The 25,589-nt window shown below is 55.6% G+C and overlaps 2 gene segments (V, D, J or C); both read left to right on the forward strand.

Moving 5' to 3' along the window:
* The first annotated feature begins 2,209 nt into the window (after positions 1-2,209).
* On the forward strand, positions 2,210-9,835 carry LOC129061283 (immunoglobulin heavy constant mu-like). The segment is given in 5 exon segments: positions 2,210-2,256; positions 7,854-8,171; positions 8,257-8,598; positions 8,867-9,184; positions 9,306-9,835. Coding segments are annotated over 5 exon segments (1,416 nt in total).
* A 4,129-nt stretch (positions 9,836-13,964) lies between these two features.
* Positions 13,965-25,589, forward strand: part of LOC129061227 (immunoglobulin heavy constant gamma 2-like) — a 42,259-nt gene continuing 30,634 nt past the window's right edge. Inside the window, 4 exon segments of the C gene segment in view lie at positions 13,965-14,059; positions 16,516-16,612; positions 16,817-17,032; positions 17,211-17,238. Coding sequence covers positions 13,965-14,059; positions 16,516-16,612; positions 16,817-17,032; positions 17,211-17,238 — 436 coding nt within the window.

Below are 25,589 nucleotides of genomic sequence, written 5' to 3' on the forward strand. Positions count from 1 at the left end.
GGGGCCAGGGAGCCCCGGTCACCGTCTCCCCCGGTAACGATGCCCCTGCCTGCCTTCTTCGCAGCCCCAGAGTCTGTGTGACAATGGGCAGGTTTATGTCTGGGGAGATCCAGGGACTGTGTCCCTGTGCAGTGTTATTAATCCCTGGGGCCAGGGGACCCTGGTCACTGTCTCCTCAGGTAAGATGGCTTCCTCTCTCGTCCTCTGTCCTGGGGCCCAGGAAGAAATTTCCAGAGAATCGCTGCTCTATGTGGGGCCTTTAGGAGTACCCAGGGGGGGCTGCTCCTGAGGCCACAGGAGTCTCTGTTCTGCAGAGATCTTTTGTCAGGGAGAAGGGTCCTTTGCTCTGGAAGGCCGAATGGGCTGTGTGTCAGCGCACAGGGACCTGAGGAGACATGGCTTTGTGTGGTGGCCGGTAGCTGGGCCGCGGGCAGGTTTTTGTACACTGCCTAACGGGGCCCTTGGCAATGTGATTTCTACAACTGGGGCCAAGGGACCCTGGTCACCGTCTCCTCAGGTAAGATGGCTTCCTCTCTCCTCTTCTGTCCTGGGGCCAGGGAGAAATGTCCAGAGGGTCATTGTTCTGTGAAGACAGGGGTCTTTTGCTCTGCAAGGCAGAGCTGGCTGCATGTCAGGGACACAGGGACCTGATAAGACAGGGCTTTGTGTGGTGGCTGGGTGGGGAGCAGGTTTTTGTACATTGCCTAATGGGACCCTTGACAGTGTGATGCTTACCTTCAGTACTGGGGCCAGGGAACCCTGGTCACCGTCTCCTCAGGTAAGATGGCTTCCTCTCTCCTCTGTCCTGGGGCTGGGAAAGAAATGTCCAGAGGGTCATTGTTCTGTGCAGGCAGGGGTCTTTTGCTCTGCAAGGCAGAGCCGGCTACATGTCAGGGGCACAAGGACCTGAGGAGACAAGGCTTTGTGTGGTGGCTGATGACTGGGCCATGGGCAGGTTTTTGTACACTGCCTAAAGGGGCCCTTGGCAGTGTGATGACTTTTACTACTGGGGCCAGGGAACCCTGGTCACCGTCTCCTCAGGTAAGATGGCTTCCTCTCTCCTCCTCTGTCCTGGGGCTGGGAAAAAAATGTCCAGAGGGTCATTGTTCTGTGCAGACAGGGGTCTTTTGGTCTGGAAGGCAGAGCAGGCTGCATGTCAGGGGCACAGGGACCTGAGGAGACAGGGCTTTGTGTGGTGGCCGGCGGCTGGGCAGGGGCGCAGGTTTTTGTATACTGCCTAACGGGGCCCTTGGCAGTGTGATAACTTTGACTACTGGGGCCAGGGAACCCTGGTCACCGTCTCCTCAGGTGAGTCCTCACAACCCTTCTCTCTTCTCTCTCTCCAAGGGTTTTTGGTGCATTTTGAGGGAAATTGAGGGCATCTGGGTCTCGGGTCCAGAAGGACTCGGGCCAACCCTGGGCTCAGGAAGGGGCCGGGAGGGGGCCATGGCTCTCAGGGATGCCGAGAGGACGGTCCAGATCCCTCTCCTCTTGGGGTCTGCAGTCAGGGGCCTTTCTGGGGTCTTGGCCGCCCTTGGCCTCCAGGTCCCACCCTCCCCTCTGCCCTTATGGGTGTTTTCTGAGGTGGACCTGGAGCCTCAGCCGGGCACCAGTTTTTGCCTGGGATCTTGGCATGATTGTCACAATGTGGTTTGAATACTGGGGTCAAGGGACCCTGGTCACCGTCTCCTCAGGTGAGTCCTCACCCCACACCCACTGGAACTGTTCTGGCTCGGGGAAACTTGGGTGTCAGGGTCTGGATATCAGAGACACGGGAGATATTTTGGAGGCCAAGAAAGGGAGCCAGGGAGAGGGCCACTAAGTGGAGGCTGGAGGTCGACCTCCCCTCCCCGAGGGCGCTGTGTGTGGGGGCCAACGGGGCGGTGCGGCTGCCCTGCCCTCAGCTCCGTGGGCTCTGCCAAACCCACTCTGTGGGTTGGATGGCCGTCTATGTTTCTTGGACTTCTGAGTCCCAGTAAGGGGCTGTCGGCTCACACTTAGGGGCTCAGGAAGCCGGCAGGTCTGGCTCCTGTGGGTCAGGGTGGGCGAGCGGCTGGCAGAGGGGCCCAGGACCCTCAGATCACAGTGACTTGGACGGTCGGCTTCCATGTGGCACTTGGAGACAGTCTCCAGGTGGCCTCGGGCAATGCCGGGCCAGCCCCATGGTTTTTGTGGGGTGAGGATGAAGTTTTCACCGCTGTGACTATTATGGTATGGACTACTGGGGCCAGGGGACCCTGGTCACCGTCTCCTCAGGTAAGACTGGCCTTCTCAGGCCTTCATTTTCTGTTCTTCTCCTTGGGTTTTTCTGGGCATCAGTGGTTGGTCCTTGGGACATGTGGCCTTGGGAACCTGAGCAGGCTGGCTGGAGGGGTCGGGGCCAGGATTCAAGGACTTCAGAGCCTTTTGATTTTTTAATGCGTTTTGGAAACTAGCTTAATGATGGCATATCCAGGGAGTCATTGAGGTCCTGAAAGAGGGCCTGTCAGCCTGAAGGGCCATGCTGAGGCTAGACGCCCAGAACCGGGGTTGAGAGCCGGTGGGGCTAAGGCTGGACAGTCTCGCCATCAGAACTGGGAGTCGGCGAGGAGGGTGCCTGGCACCGGCGGTTGTGAATAAGGCACGGCAGGGTGCTCAGGGAGACACTGTCCTCAGACTTGGGGGTGAAGTTCTGAGCTAGACTGGAGTTTTTTCCAAGTCCATTACTTTTATGTGATTTAATTAAAAAATTGCTAGATTGTATTTAGACTTCTTTATTGGTTAGGAAGAATGTTGTCTGGTAAAGAGGGACATGTCCGGTGGCCCTGGCCTTGGGGACAGTGGGTGCCCGGCCTTGGGGGCGAGAAGCAGGCAAGGCCAGAGAGCGCAGCCCAGGGAGGCAGCTTCTAAGAGAGAGCAGTTTTCTCTCTTACGAGGCTCACCGAGTGTTGAAAGACAGGCTATCTTGGAAGAGGCTCCTTTGGAAAGTAATTAAGAAAATTGTGACTTTAAAATGTGAGAGTTTTCAAGTATATGAAATTTTTAAATCTTATTATTTAATTAATCACATCTTTCTGGAGTTGATAGTGGTGCAAATTTGGCCAAGAAATGGTAACTCGGAACCGTGAGCCTCTGTTCAGGGCTGAGTTTTGACAATAAATAAATTAAGTTTATTTTTTAAATGAATTGGGGGATGTTCCGAGTGGATGGAGCCGAGCTAGCAAAGATGGCCGTGGGGCTGCACACCTGCAGCCGGTGGCCGGAAGCGAGCAGCCTCAGTCTATTTCAGGAAACAAGAAAACAGGAGTGGCAAATTTATGGTTACTGGTTTTGAAGAAGTGGTTTCGGATGGTTTTGCCCACAGATCTAAAAGTGTTTCCTCTGAGCAAAACAACACCTGGGCAACTTGAGTTCTAAATTAAGGTGGGGATGTTGACAGAAACTAGGAGGTTCTTTTTTTAACTATTTGAGTTTAATTTTTCAACGTTAGCTTACCAACTTCTCATGTATATTCATTTTGAAATTAAGATGTTTAAGAAATTAAACAGCCTTAGGGGCCATTTATCAATGCATTCATATAACTTTTTAAAATTAGTTATGCCTTCAAGTGGTAATTAATCTCACACTGGTTCTCTGTCCCCCAAGCACTGTTTCTACAATGACGGTTTACAGTTTTTTAAGTTAATCAATTTTCTCTTCATGATGAAGAAACACTTTGATATTCTGATAAAGTTGCCTTTGTTTCAGTATTTTTTTTAAGAGGATTTTTCAAGTATTCCTTTGAGGACAAATTTAGGTGAAATGTGTGTAATCGTTCTGAATTATTTTGGTGAAGCATGTTAGTCGGTGGATCAAGAGGCAGCCAGTCAGAAATTGAGTCAGAAAGTAGCCGGACACATTGCAAGGACATTTCCTGACTTGGACTTGCTCCGGTGGAGGGTCTGAGAGCGGCCCTGAGCCCCAGCCTGGGGACACGTAGCCCTGGCTTCTGCCGCCAGCCCAGCCCACACTCCCGAGTCCTATGAGTAGTGGATTTGGAGAAATTGTTGTGTGACAAGGACCTGCTGGACTTTCAAGTGACCGGGCAGCCATGGTAAGAGAGCGGCGGCCTGCCGCCAGCCTGCTGGGGACAGACAGATGGTCTGATGGTTTTGCTTCCACCTGAAGGGGGATCTTGGATGGCAGATGCTCAGTGAAGGCATAAAGGCTTGTTTGTGTGACCCCCTGTCTGAGTCACCCATGTTTAACTTTCCCTAAAGGACACTCCAGGGAAAAGGGGCAAGTGCTGCCCATTGCTATCAACTGTCCGTGCTGTGACTCAGACAAGGCCACACTTCTGTTGTGTTTTCATTAAGTTGTGAGCGCAGCTTTGGTTTTTAGGTCATTACTGCACATGAGAAAGTAACCTGCACCTTTTAAAGAGCTTTGTGTGAAAGAGCAGAATTCTAAGTGGAGAATTCAGAAAAATGTATTTCCCGGCCATTTCTAGGGATGGTGTTTCTTTCACGGGAATGTAGTTAAAGTTGGGGGCTGATTGGAGGGCAGGCACCAGGAGGAGAGGGGCCACGGAGGCCACCCCAGGCTCTCCTCCCCACACAGAAGCAGTGCTCCTCCAACCCCTGGGAGATGTATCCATGGCTTAAAGTTGCTAGGACATGTTTTAAGATGTTTAAGAAATTAGACAGTCTTAGGGGCCATTTATCAGTTTGTTAATATAAATTTTCATATATCAGGTTGTTGAAGGAGAGTAGTTATTGGTACTTCTTTGGAGCAGAAAACCAGCTGGGGCTGGGGCCAGGGACCAAGAACTGGGATATCCAGGGGAGAAAGGGAGGGAGAGGGCCCAGGAAGGAACTTGCCCTGGGCCCGGCCCAGCTATACGGCACTCTTGGATGAGACGGCTGCAGCTGAGGCAGCAGGTCTGTTGGCCTGACCCTTTCTGGCCAGAAACATGGCCAGGGCAGCTCTGGGCTGCTTGCGGCGGGCCGGAGCTGAGCTGAATGAAACCAGTTTGAAATGAGCTTCGGATCTGAACTGAACTGGGCTGAGCTAGATTGAACTGGGTGAGCTAAGCCCACTGATCTGAATTGAGCTGACCGGGATGAGCAGACCTGATCTGAGCAGGGCTAGGTGAGTTGAACCGGGCTGCACTAGGTGAGCTGGGTGAGCCGAGCTGGGTGAGCTGGGTGAGACGAGCTGGGTGAGCCGAGCTGGGTGAGCTGGGTGAGCCAAGCTGGACTGAGCCAGGCTGAGCTGGGCTGAGTGAGCTGAGCCGAGCTGAGCCGAGCTGAGCCGGGGTGAGCTGGGTGAGCTGCGCTGAGCTGAGCTGGATGAGCCGAGCTGAGCCGAGCTGAGCCGGGCTGAGCTGGGTGAGCTGGATGAGCTGCGCTGAGCTGGGCTGGGTGAGCTGGGCTGGGCTGAGCTAGACTGAGCAGAGCTGGGCTGGGTGAGCTGGGCTGGATGAGATGAGCTGAGCTGGGCTGGGTGAGCTGGGCTGGGCTGGGCTGAGCGGGGTGAGCTGAGCTGGGCTGGGTGAGGTGAGCTGAGCCAGGTGAGCTGAGCTGAGCCGAGCTGAGCTGGGTGAGCTGGGTTGGATGAGCTGAGCTGAGCTGGGCTGGGTGAGCTCAGCTGGGCTGAGCTGAGCTGAGCTGGGCTGGGTGAGCTGGGCTGGGCTGACCTGGGCTGAGCTGGGTAAGCTGAGCTAGGTGAGCTGGGCTGAGCTGAGCTGGGTGAGCTGAGCCGGGGTGAGCTGAGCTGAGCTGAGCCGGGGTGAGCTGAGCTGAGCTGAGCCGGGGTGAGCTGAGCTGAGCTGAGCTGGGTGAGCTGAGCCGGGGTGAGCTGAGCTGAGCTGAGCCGGGGTGAGCTGAGCTGAGCTGAGCCGGGGTGAGCTGGGCTGGGCTGACCTGGACTGAGCTGGGTGAGCTGAGCTAGGTGAGCTGGGCTGAGCTGGGTGAGCTCTGCTGGGCCGGGCTGACCTGGGCTGAGCTGGGTGAGCTGAGCTAGGTGAGCTGGGCTGAGCTGGGTGAGCTGAGCTGGGCTGGGTGAGCTGGGCTGGGCTGGGTGAGCTGAGCTGGGCTGAGCTGAGCTGGGTGAGCTGAGCTGGGCTGGGTGAGCTGGGCTGGGCTGGGTGAGCTGAGCTAGGTGAGCTGGGTGAGCTGAGCTAGGTGAGCTGGGCTGAGCTGGGTGAGCTGGGCTGGGCTGGGTGAGCTGAGCTGGGCTGAGCTGAACTGGGTGAGCTGAGCTGGGCTGGGTGAGCTGGGCTGAGCTGGGTGAGCTGAGCTGGGTGAGCCGAGCTGAGCTGAGCTGGGCGAGCCGAGCTGAGATGAGCTGGGTGAGCTGGGCTGAGCTGGGTGAGCTGAGCTAGGTGAGCTGGGCTGAGCTGGGTGAGCTGAGCTGGGCTGAGCTGGGTGAGCTGGGTGAGCTGAGCTGGGCTGGGTGAGCTGGGCTGGGCTGGGTGAGCTGGGCTGGGTGAGCTGGGCTGAGCTGGGTGAGCTGAGCTGGGTGAGCCGAGCTGAGCTGAGCTGGGCGAGCCGAGCTGAGATGAGCTGGGTGAGCTGGGCTGAGCTGGGTGAGCTGAGCTGGGTGAGCCGAGCTGGGCTGAGCTGGGTGAGCTGGGCTGGGCTGAGCTGGGTGAGCTGGGCTGGGCTGAGCTGGGTGAGCTGGGCTGGGTGAACTGGGCTGGATGAGCCGAGCTGAGCTGAGCTGGGTGAGCTGGGCTGAGCTGGGCGAGCTGAGCTAGGTGAGCTGGGCTGAACTGGGTGAGCTGAGCTGGGCTGAGCTGAGCTGAGCTGAGCTGGGTGAGCTGGGCTGGGCTGAGCTGAGCTGAGCTGAGCTGGGTGAGCTGGGCTGGGTGAACTGGGTTGGGCTGAGCTGGGTGAGCTGGGTTGGGTGAGCTGGGCTGGGTGAGCTGAGCTGAGCTGAGCTGGGTGAGCTGGGCTGGGTGAACTGAGCTGAGCTGAGCTGGGTGAGCTGAGCTGGGCTGGGCTGACCTGGGCTGAGCTGGGTGAGCTGAGCTGAGTGAGCTGCACTAGGTGAGTTGTTCCATCCTGGGTGAGCTGAATGAGCTGGCTGCTCTGGGCCAGGCTGAGTGGAGCTGAACTCTGATGAGCTGACCTGAGCTGTCCAGGTGGTGAGGTTGGCTGACCAGTGGGCTGAGTTAGATCCAGTAAAAATGGACTGAGCTGGCTTAACTTGGATGACTTTGTTGATTGCTTTGGACTATGTAAACCTGGGTGGGCCCCTGGGTCTCACTGGGCTGAGCTGACCATGCAGGACTATCCTGGCCGACGCTTGGCTGACCTCAGTGGCCCAATGGTGCTCAGGGTGTGTTGAGCTGAGTCTGTACTGGTCTCACCCACTGTATACACACTGTTCTTCAGACACACAGCGCTGGGCAGCAGTGCAGCTGAGCCGGAGCAGTGAGGGCTGGGCTCACAGGGGCCGCTCTCTTAGCTGACAGCTGCCTGGGGCTCTCCCTGTGCTGAACTTCCAGGGTTCAGAGGAATGGCAGAGCTGACCCAGGCCTGGGCCATCCTGAGGCGGGAGCCAGGGTACAAGTGTCCTGAGTAGAGCATTGTTGGGGGAGGAAGGACCAAATCTGCTAGCTCCAACCAGAAACATTCTTCACACCCAGGCTCTGAGCCAGCTCCTGAGGCAGGGTGGGGGCTATGGCAGCCTCTCCATACCCTGTGGCCTTTTCCAGGACTCTGGCCTTGCCACAACTGCCCGCCACGCAGATGGCAAGGCCTTGGAGGCCTGTCATGGGCTCAGCCTGGAGGGGCAGCTGCAGGGCGATGGGGCCTGGCCCCTGACCAGCCGAACATGGAAGGTCATCTTCTCACCCCTCTTCTCTACTTTCTCTCTTGGATCCTCAGAGAGTACATCTTCTCCAAACGTCTTTCCCCTCGTGTCCTGTGAGAACCCCCCATTCGATGACAGCAGAGTGACCGTGGGCTGCCTAGCCAAGGACTTCCTGCCCAGCCAGCTCACCTTCTCCTGGAAGTATAAGAACACCAGTGCCATTGACAGCCAGGCCATCCAGAACTTCCCATCAGTCCTGAGAGAGGGCAGGTACGCCGCCACCTCCCAGTTGGTCCTGCCCTCTCACGTCCTCTCCCAGGGCACTGACGACTACGTGTTGTGCCATGTCAAACACACCACTAATAACCAAGAAAAGCAAGTGCCCATCAAAGGTGAGAGGGAGCCTCTTCTCAGCTGGGCAGGTGAGGTAGGGCTGGGCTGGGCCAGGCCAGGATGACACATGTCCCCTCATCACAGAGTCCGGTGACCCACTGCCCCCCAGCGTGAGCATCTTCATCCCTCCCCGCGATGCCTTCTCCGGCACCAGCTCGCGCAAGTCCAAGCTCATTTGCCAGGCCACGGGCTTCTACCCCAAGAAGATCTCTGTGTCATGGCTGCGGGATGGAAAGCCACTGGACTCTGACTTCACCACGGGCAATGTGGAGGTTGAGAAGAAAGAGCCTGGATCTGTGACCTACATGGTCAGCAGCATGCTGACCATCACTGAGAGTGACTGGCTCAGCCAGAAGGTATACACCTGCGAAGTGAAACACAATGACAAGAGCTTCCAGAAGAATGTGTCATCTGCGTGTAGCACTGGTGAGTGGTCCTGCCCCTGAAGGCGGCCCCCCAGCGCAGAGACCCCCTCAACACATAGGCGTCCACTCAGGTATGCAGACACTGCTACCACTGAGACCAGCTGCTCCCTGAGCCTTGGCTTCCCGGAGAGGCCAAGGGTGGGGAGGGGGTTGTGCAGGGCAGCTTGGGGCCACCTGTCAGGAGGGCCCCCCGCACCCCTCCAGCAGGACCCCAGGGCCTAGGAGAGGCTCAGCCAAGCTGGTCACTCAAACCCACTCTCCTCCCCCAGGTGGATCCATCGACATGAGAATCTTCACCATCCCCCCGTCCTTCGCCAGCATGTTCCTCACCAAGATGGCGAAACTGTCCTGCCTGGTCACAGACCTGGCCACCTATGACAGCCTGACCATCTCCTGGACCCGCCAGAATGGTCAGGAGCTGAAAACCCACACCAACATCTCTGAGAGCCACCCCAATGCCACCTTCAGTGCTGTAGGGGAGGCCACCGTGTGCGTGGAGGAATGGGAGTCCGGAGAGAAGTTCACGTGCACAGTGACCCACACAGACCTGCCTTCCCCGCTGAGGCAGACCATCTTCAGGCACAAGGGTAGGCCCGGCCCTGCCCTTCCCACTTCCCCAGGTTCCCACAGCCCCATGTCTCTGCTCTCCCTGTTGTTGGGAGCAAATCCCACTGCCCCCTGAGCTCACCACTGCCTCTCCTCCCACAGAAGTCGCCAAGCACATGCCCTCTGTGTATGTGCTGCCGCCCACCAGGGAGCAGCTGAGCCTCCGGGAGTCGGCCTCTGTCACCTGCCTGGTGAAGGGCTTCTCACCCCCAGACGTGTTTGTGCAGTGGATGCAGAGAGGGCAGCTCGTGCCCTCCGATATGTATGTGACCAGCGCCCCGCTGCCCGAGCCCCGGGCCCCAGGCCTGTACTTCGCCCACAGCATCCTGACCGTGACCGAAGAGGACTGGAGCGCAGGAGATACCTACACCTGCATCGTGGCCCATGAGGCCCTGCCCCACGCGGTGACCGAGAGGACCGTGGACAAGTCCACCGGTAAACCCACCCTGTACAACGTGTCCCTGATCATATCTGACATGGCCAGCACCTGCCACTGACCCCCTGCTGCCCCTCCTGGTGCCCGGAGCCTCAGGCTGGCCTGTCACTGTGTGTGTGCGTGCATACAAACTGACTGCCAACAAGGTGGGGTGCTGCATTCTATGAAAATTAGAAATAAAAATTTCCATTCAAAAGATGCTGGTTCTGAGTCAGCAATGCTCTCGCCTGCCGGGGCCATGGCTGTGCTGCCCCCACCCCGCAGACCGTCCTCCACTGCTGCCTCACCCTGCCTCACCCCTGCCTCCCGCCTGACTCCAAGGGGCTGAGCCCCTTGTGGAGCACTCACTGTAGACAGAGCTAGTGCTCCCCATCCCCCACCGCTGCTGTGGCACATGGGGGTGGGGTGTGCGGCACACACGTGCACACAGAGACACACACACACGTGCACAGATGTGGACATACAGACACATACATTGATAAGGACACACACGATGACATCCATGCACACAGACATGGGCACCTATGCACAGATGGACACACACTTGGACATAGACACAGGTACGCATGAAGTGGACACAGGCACACAAACACCACATGCAAAGATATGGACACACTGACGGGTACAGAGTCATACACACGCTCACACACAAACATAGACATGTACACAGAGAAACATGCATGCACGTGGACACAGGCGCACATGCAGAATGCACATAGACACATGCACAAATATGAACACACGCACACAAAAGCACACTTGCACATGGACACAGGCATACCCGGACATGCACACATATGGACACAGACACAGAGATTCATACGGTGAGCATAGGCACACCAACACCTGCACACAGACACACAGACACATATGCACTTGTACATACAGACACACAGGCATGTGTACATTTAAACACATGTACATGGGCATGTATACAGATGCATTAATGCATGTGCACAGGCACGTGAGTATATGTGGACATGTACACACAGGGACACAAGTGCACGTGGATACAGAGACACACATGCAGCAGCCATGGGCATACAGGCACTTGCACACGTGCACAGATGTGTGCAAAAGCATGGGCACATGTACATGGACACACAGATATATGCACACTCATATACATGCACACACACAGACACACATGGCTACTTGCACACTGAGACAAGTCATGGACACACAGGTGCACACTCGCACATGCACATAGATGTTTGCACAAATGGGCACATGCATGTACACACATTGACACATGCATGCACTTGTATGTCCACTCTGTATATCCTGGTCGCTCGGTGCCTTTGCAGACACCCCTGCCTCTCTGCACCTGCTGCAGGGCTTTCTGCCTGAGGCCTGCTTGTCCTCTGTCTCTGCTTGGAGGTGCATCCTTGGGCCACCCAGCCAGGACTCTGACCAGGGCCACCATCCCAGGCTCATGGCAAAGGGCTCAGCTGGCCTCCCTGGCTGGCTGGCTGCAGCTCCCCAGGGACACCTGGCCCCATGCAGGCTGTGGGTGAAGCAGCAGGACCCATGCCTTCTTGTGAACAGATAGAGCTGAGTGTGGCCTGCAGGCAGGGTGGCAGATCTGGAGGCTCTGCCCTAGTCAACACCCAGCCCCAGAAGTGTAGGGGCAAGGGATAGTCTGCAGCCAGGAGCAAGGGACTCAGTGGCCCTAGCGAGTCTCCATTCCCAGCACATGGCACTGTCACTTTTGGGCTACCTCCTAGACACCCCACATTTCTGGTCCTTTGAGGGCCTGGGCTCCAGACACCTCCAAAGTCTTGACTGTGTTGAAGGTTCTGGACCACACTCTGTCTGCCTGCCCATCCCAACATCACTAACCCTGGGGCCTCAGGTATCTGTCTGATCCCTAGGTCCCAGAGCCATGAACCCTAGTGGGACAGACCAGCCAGGGCCCCCCACAGCCTCCCTGCCATGACCTTCTTTCCAAGAAGGAGAGAGAGTGAATCCCCCTGAGGAAGCATGGAGGGGTCACTCTGCCCGCAAGGCCACCCCCAACCGTAGGTGACAGGAGGCTCTACTGCCAGCCTCTCCAGCCCCAGTGGCCCTGGTGGTCCTGCCCCCATCTCTAGCAGAGGCCACTGGGGTCCCCACCCCCGCCCCAGCCCTGCCACACATACCCCTTGTGTCTGAGCTGCTCGGTCACTGTCCCTGCACCCTGGGCTCCCAGGACAGGAGCCTCTGCCCAGCCCCCCAGGCCATCAGAGGCCCCTTCCTCCTGTCCCTTACCCTGCCCGGCCCTCCTGGGGCAGCACAGCTGGTGCTGAGGACAGCAGCTAGGGCTGGGCTGGGGGTGCGGGCAGAGCCTGATGCTGGCTGCATTGTGTCCCTGCAGAGGGGGAGGTGAGTGCCGAAGAGGAGGGCTTTGAGAACCTGAACACCACGGCCTCCACCTTCATCGTCCTCTTCCTGCTCAGCCTCTTCTACAGCACCACAGTCACCCTGTTCAAGGTAGGCAGGCGGGCAGGCTGGCAGCAGGCGCGGGGGCCCGGAGATGCCGTGGGGGAGCGCCTCATGCTGCCTCTGTCACCTGCAGGTGAAGTGACCCGCCGGACTGGAGAATGGACAGCAGAGAGCCGGAACCAAAGGGGCGCCTGCGACCTTGAGCCCAGGGCCCTTAAATCTGCCCGTGCCACCCCCAGCTTCCAACGCTACGGAGCGGCTTCTCGGCACAGGGCCCCATGCGGAGGGAGCGTGGGCCCGGGTGTCGCTTTGCAATGGATGCGCTTGTTGCCTTGGAATAAATATGTGTACATTTTATCTTGTGAAACTGCTTCCTCGTGGAGGGTTTTTTTTTCCCCCCTAAACCACACTCCTGTGTGTTGTGTGAGCATCCCCACAGGTGACCCCAATTCTGACAGGCGCTTGGGAAAGGGAGGTCCCCTCTGCACAGGCCAGGGCGGGGGCTGGCAGCCTGGGGAAGAGGACAGCCGAGCTGCGGGAATGCAGGCCCGGTCCCCCCAGCACGACCTCGGTGCAGCCGGGATCCGGCCTCCACATCACCAGCAGGGCCTGTGCCGGGGACACTGCAGGAAGTGCCGCCACTGTTGTTGTTCCTGGTGAGCCTGGCCGCTTCAAGGTCTTGACCCCCCACTCACAGAATGTATGGAGTGTGTCAGGGTGACACAGAGGGCAGAGAGTGACGGGTGACCAGTCAGGAACGTGCATGACAGGGAGACAGGACAGCAGGGAAAGGCTCTGTCCACCATGTCACCTACAGAAAGGCGGTGGCAGCTGGGCTCAGAAGCAATGGCAGGGCATTTGGTGCCAGGAGGCAGGAGCCACATGAAGGTGACATAGATGTGGAGGCGTGAGTTGGGGCTCAGTGGGCTGGGGACAGACAGCTGGCCAGCTGAGGGCCATGCAGAGCCCAGGACAGCTGTGGCAGCCAGGGTCTGGGCAGAGGCAACTCTGGAGAAGGTGGAGAGGAACTGGCAAGGCAGGGGCTCCTGGAGGTGATGAGGGCAGGAGTCAGAGGGCTCCTGACAAGCCAGTGTCTGGGAGAAGGCCACTTCAGGCACAGAGGAGCCGTGTGGAGCTCACAATGCTGGCTGTCACAGGGTGTCTGTGGCCTGGCACTGAAGTGGTGACTGACTGTCCAGAAGAGAATTGGAAAAGGACTTGGATCCCAAGGGGAATCGGACCCCAGCCGTGGGCTCCGGGTGGATAGTTTCAGGGCTCTGGCTCAGCTTCGGTTAAGTGGACACCCTCCTGGCCCAACCCCATGGGCTGGGGGACTCAGGCAGGACCCCTCAGGGAGCAAGGCAATGCAGCACGTCTCGGGGCTCTTGCACGGGCGTTGGCTGGCGGCTCAGGACAGCGCCTGGGATCATGTGTGAGGCTGCCATGACAAAGAGCCACAGACAAGGAAACATCCACAGCAGAAATTTATTGTCAGGTTCTGGAATCAGGTCCAGGTGCAGCCAGCTGGTTCCCCTGAAGTGCCATGTCCTGTCCCCTGGAAGTAGGAGTTGGGGACAGAAGGGTCCGATTCCACTGCTGCTCGGGGGACCACACGCAAGTCCAGCCACGCTGAGCCTCTCCTGATGGGCAGCTTGGGGCCCCAGGCCCTCAGCCAGAGCACACCCTGGACTGGGGCATTGTTCAGCAGATGCAGGGGGCTTAGAGCAGGAGATGCGCAGAGTAGGGAGCTTGGGGCCCACGGGATGGGACAAGGGCTGTCCGGGCCTGCTCTCCAGGGCTCTCTGGCCCCCGGGACCAGGCCCTGTCCCTCCAGCCACCCTGTGCCCCAAGAGGTTCCCAGCCCTCAGGAGCCCCACTCAGTCAGTCTTCCAGATGCAGCCATGCTCCCCATGGTCCTGGGGTGCAAAGCCCCAGATGAAGGCGGCCTGGTGATGCTGGCCTGCTTGGTGACAGAGTCCATCCAACTGGTCACCCGGTACTCAGGGGACCAGGAACTGCCCACAGATAGCCCCTGACCATGCAGAAGAAGCAGGAGTCACCCACCTCTCCCTCCTGACCATCTTCTGGAAGCCCAGGCCTCACAGTTTCAACATTGGTCACATTTCCAAGACCTGCCAGTGGCCTCCAGGATAGCATGTCCAGCATCTGCCACCCAGGGCCTGACCCCAAGGACTGAAGCAGGGACCTGGGCCCCAACCAGAGGCCGGGAGAAGCCCCAGAGCAGCTCCCTATCCCCGCTCCACCCTCAGCCGCCCTGTCTCCAGCATTGGAATCCGGTGCTCTGGCCCCTGTCCCCAGAGTGCAGGAGGCAGTGCTGAGTGTGAGGAGGCCCCGGCCCAGCCCCCATGTGCCCGCCCCGCCTGCATCCATAGTGCTCTGCCCTCTGCTCCCCTGATTTTAGCATGTTGGGAAACGCAGACCCCTCTGTGACCGCTGTGCCACCCTGCCAAAGGGCTCCACCCCAGCTCCCACCACAGCCACAGGCCGAGCTGAGGAGCCTCCGTGCCAGCACAGCCCCACCTGCCCGCCCATGCCTCTTGCTGCCTCCTGCAGGCAGCCTTCCATGACTTCTGGGAGTCTTCAAGTCACCCCCTGGTCAGAAAGGGCAGGGCCCTGAACTTACGGCTACCAAGCACCTACTGTGTGCCACCCAGTCTCCTCGTGTGCCAGGGACCCATCCAGGTCAGGCTGCAAGGAGCACTGTGGACAAGGCAGGGCCACAGGAACCATGAGCTCCATTTGGGGGGCTCTTGGGGGCATGCATTGCTCCCACCCTTAGAGAACTGCATGGCGCTGCCTGTGGGCCGGGCCTGGCGGTGCTACCAGTGCCTGCGCCAAGGGAGGAGGGTCCCCGCTGCCTGGAGCAAGTGGCGAGTGAGCCCTGGGAGAGGCGTGCTGGGCAGCAGTGGGCCCGGCCTGCTGTGGCTCCCCCGCAGCAGGGCTGCTGCCTGGACGGCCGCGCCTGCAAGGGTTTGCTCCTGCTGTGGCCCCGCGGCCCCCTGAAACACTGCTGTCCCCTGGGCTGCTGCAGGCCTGTGGCCCAATAACTTGTTGGCCGTTGATGCCCTAAACCATCAAGATGCTTGCTCTGCGATGCTCCTCGAGCACTTGGGTGACAGGGTCCCTCCAGAGCCAGAAGGCGCACTCAGGGAACACCGATGAGGGATGCCTGGCCCTCGGGGTTTGGGAAGACAGAGCTGCACCCTCACAGGCCGGGGGCAATGGGAGGCCTCAGCCCCAACCACAGGGGGACCAGAAGGAGACCCTGCTTCACCCATGTGCCCCCCGGCCATGCACAGACAGAAGCTGGGATGGTGGGGAGCCCAGTGACCACCTTCCCCAGAGGTCAGTCCCTTGGGCACAGACTAGGGGGTCAGGGCCTCATGTGCCCTCTCTCAGCAACCCCTCTGGCCACCTCTCCCCAAGAGGACACACACTCTCCAAAGTCTGGAGGTGGTCTTGGTATGACCACAGCAGGGATTTGAGGACAAGATGCCCTTCCAGGGTGCCCACTGGCATCAGACAGGGACTGAGCAGAGCCAGGTAAACCATGACAGAGGGCGGTGGAATGGGTGCTGGCCCAGGCTGAAGGAGCTGCTGGGGCTCTGAGAGAGTGTTGTGATGGGCCCCTCAGCCACAGCCCTCCTGGAGGACAGGCACTGGGTGGCCACTCAAGGAGGGATGGGAGGGAGAGTTCCTGGCTCACTGGGCACATGGGACCAGGGGAGAGGATCCTGGGCCTGTCCTCCAGAGGAGAAGCAAGGCCCTGGCTGAGTCTTGTCCTGCTCCTGACCCCTCTGCTCTGCACCCCTCTGGCTGCCAGCCCCCCGACCCCGGGGCCCTGCTCAGGTGACGTGGCCCTGAAGGCAGACACCATCGCCACAGAGAAGCCGAGCTGCATGTAGCCAGAGGGCCAGGGCCCCCCCAACTCTGCCTGGATGGAGACACTGCCACCAACCCGGTCCTGCAGAGCCAGGTCCTGACTCGGGCACCTCCACCTCCTGTGCTCTGGCTGGATCCATGAGCAGCGGTGGCTCCTTGCACCTGCTTCTCCTTCCGACCCTGCCTCAGGCTCTACCTCCAGGCACAGGGCCAGGGAGCTGAGAGTCCGTACACAGCAGGGGCTGCCACGTGAGCACTGGGGCACGCGGCTGCGGTGGGCTGGGAGGCCCTGCTGCACGCCGAGCCTGTGTGCAGACTCACACTGCGGGGGCAAGGTGCGCATGCACACACGCACAGCTCATGCGAGCATGCATGCACACATGCATAGGCAGGCTGACTTGGTACACATGCAGATGCATGTGTGTGCTCACACACAAGGCCACCTGTGCCGGTCTGCAGGCAACACACAGGTTGCACACACACAACTCACATGTCCCTGGAAACGGGCCATTCAGGCCGTGGTGCTGAGACATGTCTCCCCTGTCTCAGCGTCCGGGTCGCCACGGAGAAGCGTGCACTTCATGCGGTGCTGCTGGCTGTCACGGGAATGTCCACAGGCCAAGGGCTGTGGTGCCTCTGGAAGCTGGTAAAGGCCAACTGGATTCTCCGCGGAGCCTGTGGGTGGTTCAGCCCCACCACACTCTGAACATGGCCCAACCAGGCTGTGAGAGGATAGGCTGGTGGTAATTTGCTCCAGCAGCCATGGAAAATAAGCACAGCGCTGTCCCTCCTTGCCGTCCCATCCCCTCCAGGGTGCCCACCCTACCCTTGACTCCGGCCATCTCCCCAGAGAGCCAATCCCCCCACCACCACCATCCCAGTCTCCTTGGCCTGGTCGAGCTGCCTCCGTGCCCTGTGGCCCAGGGTCACATCCACTGGGTCTCCCCTCCACCCACCCCTGGGGGTCATCACTGAGGCACCACCCCCAGGCCTCCTGTCTCCGTACCCCACTGCTGTCCTCAACGGGCTGTCCCAGATTCTGAGGCTCCACTGTCGCCAGCTCCAGGTCTGTGTGAAGCTCCAACTGCCCTGAAGAAATCCCCAGGCCTCGGGTCCCACCTCCCTGGGCTTCTTTCTGCGTCCTTCCAGCACATTCTATCGCTCATTTATTACACCTGTCGGCTATTCTGTCTCACCTAGAAAGGTGCTTCCATAAGCACAGGCTCTTTGTTGCTCTCTGACAGCCCCTGGCAGGTGGGGCCCAGCCAGCAGGTAGGATGGAGGTGGCAGGTGGGACCCAGTCAGCAGGTAGCACAGCATCAGCAGGTAGAAGGCATTCAGCACTCACCAGTGAGTGAGTAGGTGTCACCGATGCCTTGAGCTTCAGCCCCCGCCTCGCGTCTGCCTTCCCCGCCACGTTCTCCTCACCTGTCGTAGATGCACCCACTGCTGCACTCGCACCATCGCGTCCCTCTGAAGTCCACCTTGCCCACTCTGCCGTCCCAGTGAATGATCACCCGCCACAGGCACCCTCGGCCCTCGACCCGTCCTGTGCCCGGCCAACCTCCTGCTCCAGGTCTCACGACACAGTGCAGCCCATCACCTCCAGCCTGGAGCTCCTGGCAGCCCTGCCGGCCTCCTGGTTGCCCCCTCTGCACCCATGGCCAGTATGGCCTTTTTAAACTCAAACCAACCTGGCAGCCCCCACACAAGCCCATCAGGGGGCTCCCGTCATAGCAGGGTGAAATCAAAGCTCATCCAGCCCAGCCTGTGGCCTGTGGGGCCAGGAGCCAGGCCTGGCCACACCACCTCCTTTTGTCCACAGGCCTGCTCTTCTCTGTGTGTCCCTGTGGCCTTGCCTGCCTCCCAGACTCCACGCTGGGCCCCATGAGAGGAGGATGCTGTGCGCCCAGGACCCACACCCACAGAGGGAATGCATGAAGGAATGGAAGGAGAGAGGGAGGGGGAAGGGCTCTGCCTGGGGGCTGAGAGGTCTCAGAGCCTCAAAGGTGGCAGTGCTGGAGCCTTCTGCCCTAAGCCACATCCTGCAGCTCCCCAACACAGAGGAGCCCCTGTGCAATCACAGCTGTCCCCAAGGGGGTGGCTCCTGGATTTTTGCTCTGTCCTTGGATGTGCACCATGGAGCCTCATCCACAGGGCCCTGGGAGGCCAGGAGGGAACCAGGCACCAAAGCCCAAGGCCCGTGGATCTTCTGGGTGCTGGCTGGGCCCAGGGGGACTGTACTGGAGCCTCATTCTGTCTGGGAAACACTTATAAAACATCCTCTAACACCTGGCAAGAAGCACATTGTCATCAACGCAACCTGACTCGCACACCTTTCCGGGGCCGAAGCACCACCAGCCCAGGCCGGGCCTTGCCTGAAGCCCCTGCCCAGCCAGCACCTCCAAGCTGGTAGGGTGGTCTCGTGCCCTTCCCCCAGTTTCCACAGGAAGAGCTAGGGGCTGCCTTCCCACATGACTTCCCCTTTTGGTCTCCAGTAAACATCAGTTGGTTTCTGCCCAACTACAGGAATCAATCTGCGGGAGGCATGTGACAACCCCCATGGGCCCCCGGTGCCCCATTTCCCTTCACAGAACCGTGTGTGGCCTTCCCCCACTCGCTGCGGCCACAGGCTTTTACTCAGCGCTGCGACAGGCAGGCGAGGGTGGCCTCCCCCACAGGTGCTGCAGCTTCCGTGCCAGGAGCCACCTCTTGGAAAGAAACATCTGTTTCCCACAGTTGTAACCAGCAGGACGCACCCCCTCACCTGAATCGAGACCTGACAAGCCTGTTCTGCAGTGCGGGACTTACCGTCCGGCCCCTCTTTCTTGCTGCGGGGCAGATCTGAGCCTATCCTGTCCCCTGAGCTTGTGTGCCGGGCAGGATCTGAGCAGAAACCAGCCTGCGTTCTCTGACCAAGGCCTGGATTCCCACCCCTGACCCCCAATGGCCTGTGTTTGATGAGTTTATTCAGAAGACGAGGGGCTGGGACAAGACCTCAGAGGACAGGCAGAGACTGGAGGAGCAGAGACAGGGTCCGTGCCCTCGCTGTCATAGCGAGCCTTCCAGGGCCGCATCGACGCGCACCGATCACTAGACCAAGGCGGTTACAGGCAAATACGGACTCTTGCAGTAAATCAGAGCTTTGTCAGAGTGCTGCCAAGGCCAGGAACTTTAAAAATAAAACTGATAAATTTGCCTACAAAAATTTCAACATGTATAGGAGTAAGGTTACCATAAACAAAGTAAAATGCTATGGGAGAGAAAGTGGTCAAAGAGCCAGACATCAAAAGGAATCTGCATTAGGCAGGATTGTTCAGAGATGAGAAAATACATGAGGTCAAAGATGGATCGATAGACTCATGACAGCTAGATCAATGATAGATAAGTAGATGCATATATACAGAGGGAGGAGAGGAGAATGATTGATTTTGAGGACTTGGCTCATGCGATTGTGAAGTCTGGGTGAGTCCGAAGTCTGTAAGGCAGACCAGCAGACCAGAGACCGAGGGAAGAGTTACTTCCCCAGGGAGCCTCAGTCTTTTTCCTCTTCAGGCTCTCAGCTGATCAGATGAGGCTCAGCCACATCACGGAGGGCAATTGGCTTCACTCAGCATCTACTGTTTCAAGACTCAATCCCACCTTTAGTACACCTCTACTCTCTGGACTAGTGCCTGACCAAATGCCTGGGTTCAGGGACCTCTCTAAGCTACCCCATAAAGTCAGCCACCACAGAGTCCTAGAGAATGAGCATTGGAAACACACAATGAGTGGGACAAACCTGACCTTGAAGGAGAAGTCTTGGGGGCAAAGTGGGCAGGAAAAGGTCATTGCCAGTGGGTTGTAAATACAGATGACCAATGAAACACATGAGGTTGTTGAGTTGCAAATAATCAAAGAAAACTGACTTCAAACCACTGGCCATTCATTCATTGATGACCCACTGTGTGCTGAGCAGGTGTCCATGAGGACAGACACACAGTGTGCCTGCACTGTGGCACTTTCGTCCTGCTGGTGGAGGTGCAACCCAACTAAAAACAAACCAATGGCTGGTGAGACAGCAGATGCCAGATGTGGACAGAAGTGCCAATACCAGGTGTGCTTAAAAGACAGATGCCCAGGGTCCTTTAGGAGGTGACTTTGGCCTCAGGGTCAGCACGGGGTGAGAGGAGGCACATTTCAAGTAGAAGGAGAAGAAGGTGCAAAGGTCCTGGGGCAGGGATGTGCTTCGCAAGTTCAAGAGGCAGCAGGAAGACCAGTGGGGCACTGTGAGCAGGTGGGGAGAGAGAACAGGGCCGGCCTCGTGAGGGTGCACCTGGCTTGTTGGTCTTCACTCTGAGTGATGGGAAGCCTGAGGGTTCTTGGCAGGGGTGAGTGCCGAAGTCCAGGAGGGAGACAGGCTGAGGGGATAGGGTGGGGCTCTGGGACAGGAGCTCAGATCATGTACATTCCTGGAAAGCAGGACATATGGGTATGCAGAGTGGCACGTCACTGCCCGAATGGCCATTTACTGAGCTTGGGTACTCTAGAATTCTCCTTTCAGCATGACTGGTGTGAGCTGCTGGGATGGGACGCAGCTCCAAGACAGGTCTTGGGAAGAAGTCAGAGAGGAAGACCAGACTTGGCAGCCGTCGGCACATGGGAGGCATCTATACTCCCAGGAAGGGCTGGATGACCAAGGAGGGGGAGAGGAAAGAAGAGAAGCTAGAGGTGAGAGGCCGGGGGAGGGGAGAACTCATCCACCAAGGACAGAGAGTAGGACTCAGAGAAGGGCCAGGCAGAGCCAGGCACAGAGCAGAAGAGCCAAGGGCAGAGAGGGTCCTGCTGTGTCCAGGGCTTCTGGTAGGTCTGGTCATGGGCCTGGCAAAGTGCAGGTTGTGGTGACCACCCAAGAGCAGGCTTGATGGCAAGGTGGAGTCAAGGCCAGACCTGAGTGGGCTCAGAGGATGGACAGGCCAAGCACTCAGGCGCACAGCCACCGGCATGTCCAGCAGGGACTACAGGGTTCTGCCCCAGAGTCCAAGGAGCCCCCGCTCCACCCACCATGCCATGCACCCACGGGGACTGACAGTCTGCTGTGGCCTGGGTCACAAGGCACTAACTGTCAGCACACTTAAAGGTCAAATCAACTGCTCTACACACCTCATGGTCACATCAGGAGAGAAGTTGGTGGCCTTAAAGGTTTGGAAAGGACAAAATACCAAATTTGAAAGTTGGTAAAAGAACAACAAAATAAACCTAAAGACAGAAAGAAGGAGATAATAATTATATGAGCAAAAAAAATCAATAAAAAATAAGAAAAGAAACAACAGAGATGCAAAACAGGAAAAGCTCTGAGGAGACTGGTCAAAAGGAAAAAAAAGACAGAAAGACAGCCAAAATATATATATATATATATATATATATATATATATATATATATATATATATAATTACAGTTCCATATAATTACTCACTGATGAAGGTAATAAGAGTAAGTAATAAATGTACTTCACTAATAGGTAAAATTTTTAAATCCTAGAAAAGTATCTTATCAAAAAATGACTCAGGAAGAGAAAACTCATTAGTACCACATTTATTATATAAATTGAAGCAGTAGTTTAAGATGCCAGGGCCATGTTTCATCAAATTTTCAAGAAATATATTGTTCAAACTTCTTACAAATGCTTTCAAAAAGTGAAGAAGAGAGAATAACCCCAACCTCATCCTATAAAGTGAGAACAAGCTTCATCAGGAACCAGACAAGGAAAATTACAGCACAATCTCACTCATGAAAATAGATACAAATATTCTGAGGAAAATATTAGCAAATAATTTTCTTCTTTATAAAAACCAGGTAATTTGCCATGTCCGTGTTTGGTTTATCCCCAAAATACAATAGTTTAACATTGGAAAATGTATACATGTCATTCAAAACATTAACATACAAAATGAGAAAAATCATAGGGTCATCTCAAAAAAACAGAAAAAAACTTGAAAGAAATTAACACTTTTATGACATAAAACTTTTTTGTAAGTTAAAAATACAATGGAATTTCTTTGACCTGACAAAGTCTATGAAACTTTAAAATTTTTCTCCATGAGAAGTACTTGGAAGCAACACTGTACTGGAGGGGTTTTTTTAAAAAAATAAAATTATTTATTTACTGTTAGAAAGGAGAAGGGACAGAGAAAGAAAGAGAGAAACATCAATTTGTGCTGCCTCTTGTGCCTCACCCCTGAGGACCTGGCCCACAACCCAGGAATGTGCCCTGACTGGGAATCGAACCGGGACCCCTCTGGCTTGCAGGCCAGTGCTCAATCCACTGAGCCACACCAACCAGGACTGGAGGTTTTGATGTACTAAGACCCCCCAAAATATTAAAACATGACAATTGTCGAACTACAAAAAACCTAAAAAAAATACAAAAGTAATTATTACTTAAAATAACAGGTGACTGACTACAATACCAACACATGGAAATCAGGGTTGGTGCAAGAGTCCAGCAGCAAACAAGAAATGGTGTTTTTGTAAGGATGTCAGATGTCTGCTTCTGTTAAGTAACTGGGACCCACCTTCCTCTGGAGGGATACTGGAAAACCTGGAAGAAATCACCCAAACATCTTCTGGAAGGCAGCAAAGACTTAACAAAGTAGTGAATAACTACAGGCCCACGGCCAAATACCATATCCCAATATTCCGAGATTTAAACCAAGATTGGCACTTTAGCCAATTCTTCCCCAAAGATTTTTTTCTGATTCTGGGATAACCAGCTGAGAAACTGAGTGGCAATTTTGACAACCTTATGGGACTAGGGAGGGACAACTTGGAGGCAGGACCTATGAAACAAAGGCCCTGGGAAGTCCCTGAACTTGGGACCAGAACCCACAGACTGTCGCTGTGGGTGCAGAGAGGGGAAGCCACCCCTCATGTGGACTGCAGCCCAGTCACACCTGCTGGGTCCCCTAGCAGAACTCAATCCCTGCCACCTTGTGAAAGTGACTGCACCTCAGGAGTACCACCAGGATCCTGCCAGAAGCACAGGAAAATCATCGCTGGAAATCATCTTGTCCTTTCAGGCTCCAGGGCTCAACTCCATGCTCTTGGACGCAATGTCTGCACAGAATCACGAAGAGCCAGACACAAGGAGACAAAAGCACTCGAGGAAGAGCAAGGATCAGCAGCATCCCCAGACTTCAGCTACGGGAATGATCAGACACAGACTTTTAAAGTAACAAACCACTATGTTCCAGAAGAAGAAAGGCAATATGAAAATTTCATCAGAAATTCAAAACTATGAAATGCAACATAGCATATTCTTTATTTGGATCTAGACCCTCAGTATACGATTCCCTACATTAAGGACCCAATAGACAGTTGTGGGAGCAGTGTTAGCACAGCTGAGGGTTCAATGAACCAGGAGCCACATCTTAGGGACATGTTTACAAGGAAGAATAGAAAAACAAAACCATGAGCCTCAAAGGAAGGGCCCACCTGACAAAGCCTGACATAGTGGGAGCGAGGGAGAGGAAGACATTTTTAAAGACATAATTGCAGAAATCTTTCTGAAGCTACGGAAAGGTGCCACCCCATAACTAAAACAGTGTAAGGTACACAGAGAATCACGTCTCTCTGCACATTGTAAACCTGCTGGATACTAATGGAGAACAAGATATAGAACATGAGGCCATAGGAGGGTTGAGAGCACAGGAGGATAAAAGGCCCACTATGTAAACATTAACAAAGGGAAAGGGCATGGTTGTACTAAACTCAGAGAAAACAGAATGCAAAGCAAAATGTGTTGCTGGAGATGAAGGAGACAATGCAGTCTAAGTCATGTGCACCTAAAACACAGCTTTAAAATGTAAAACACAAAATTGACAGTATGCATTACATAGGTCAACAGTTGCCATGAGGGATGTTAATATTTGCTTCTCAGTAACTACAGAGCAAGCAGATAAAATCATGATAAAGAAGCATTTAATTTGAACAAAGTAATTGATAGGTGTGACCTGCTGTGCACCTGCAGACCTCAGAAAGCATGTTCGCTTCAGGCCCTGTGAGACACTCACATGGATGGACATAATAAAAGACTACGTGCTTCCAAGATGAAACCATTGCATCACGCAATGGCACGGTGCAGCCTTGATAGTTTTCATCCTCGCCTTTTCCTGTTTCTCTCAAGCTTGGCCATCACTCTGTACCTGGAGGGAGGAATCCAAATGTCCTTGATCCAGGTCTTGGAGCCACTGCTCCATACTAGACTCCTCCCCCTGCACTTTTGAATTCAACCTTCTTTGTAATCCTACCACAACACTCAGCTCCAGGGCCCAATTTCCAGAATAATTACCCTCTGTCTGCAGGAGATCAGGGCTCTGAATGCCATCCCAGAGGCTTCTGGTTTCCTGAGTTGACAGGAGAGGACCGGAGCCTGTCATCTTCTGTTGTCAATAATTCAATTTCACTTACCACCAGTGGAGCTGCTCCACCATCCTTGTCATTACTACTGACCCTGTGTCTCTCAAAGGTTACAGACAGGGCAAAAGGTGCCACAACTCTACCCATGTCCCAGGGAGGTTTTCAAGAGGGCTTATTTACAAGCGTGCCCATGGGATTAAGTGCAGTAAGCCAGGTCAGGTATGAGTAGGACTGCTTTTCCCCCTAAGTCCAAATCCCAATTTCAGACAAGACACAAACTATAAAAGTGTGGATCCTGAGAAAGAAGATGCCTATTAAGAGGTGCTTCTGGTGGCTAACTGAGCTCGAATATTTTTGTAAAATATTTTATTTATTTATTTCCAGAAAGAGGGAAAGGGAGGGAGAAAGAGAGGGAGAAGAATATCAATGTGTGGTTGCCTCCCATGCATCCGGCACTGGGGACTCTGCCCACAACCCAGGCACATGCCCTGACCAAAAATCGAACCAGGTACTGCCTGGTTCACAGGCCAGCACTCAATTCACTGAGCCACACCAACCAGGGCTGGGATCAAAGTTTTTAAATAGAGTCTAGCCCTGGCTGGGTGGCTCAGTGAGTTGGTATGTCATCCGTACACCAAAAGGTTGCAGGCTCGATTCTTGGTCAGGGCACATACCTAGTTGTGGGTTCAATTCCCACTTAGGGTGTATAAGGGAGGCAATCAATAGATGTTCAATGTTTCTCTCCCACATCTCTCTTTCTCTCTCTCTCTCTCTTCCCCCTCCCCCTCTGAAATCAATGAGTATGTCCTTGGGTGAGGATTAAAACAAATTAAAAATTGAGTCTAGAAGCCCTTTCTACCCATGAGCACCCTGCAGAGGAGATGGCATGGATCCAGGGTGTGGTAGGTGGAATTCTAAGGTGGGCCCTCGTTTTGATATAAAACTTTGCATGTATATTAACAAATTATCTTCTTATGGGGGAGCCAGGTGACACTTAGAGCTGGGAGAAGAGAGGAGCAGTGACTGAATGTGACCCAGATAGATCCTGGACTGGTCAGAGAGTTGGCATATGCAGAAAACCGGATGCTTGTTAGGAGTGGCAAGTGGCACCCAATGGTACTTTTCCCCAAAAAATATTTCAGTCCCCATGCACGGAACTCATGTGCATAGTGGCCAGGCCAAAAAAAAGGGGTAGGAGGCACCCCACTTAATGCACCTCATGAAC

The sequence above is a fragment of the Pteronotus mesoamericanus genome, unplaced genomic scaffold (genome assembly GCF_021234165.1).
Source record: "Pteronotus mesoamericanus isolate MK-2021 breed Mesoamerican mustached bat unplaced genomic scaffold, CSHL_Meso_final scaffold_582, whole genome shotgun sequence".
NCBI classification, from domain to species: domain Eukaryota; kingdom Metazoa; phylum Chordata; class Mammalia; order Chiroptera; family Mormoopidae; genus Pteronotus; species Pteronotus mesoamericanus.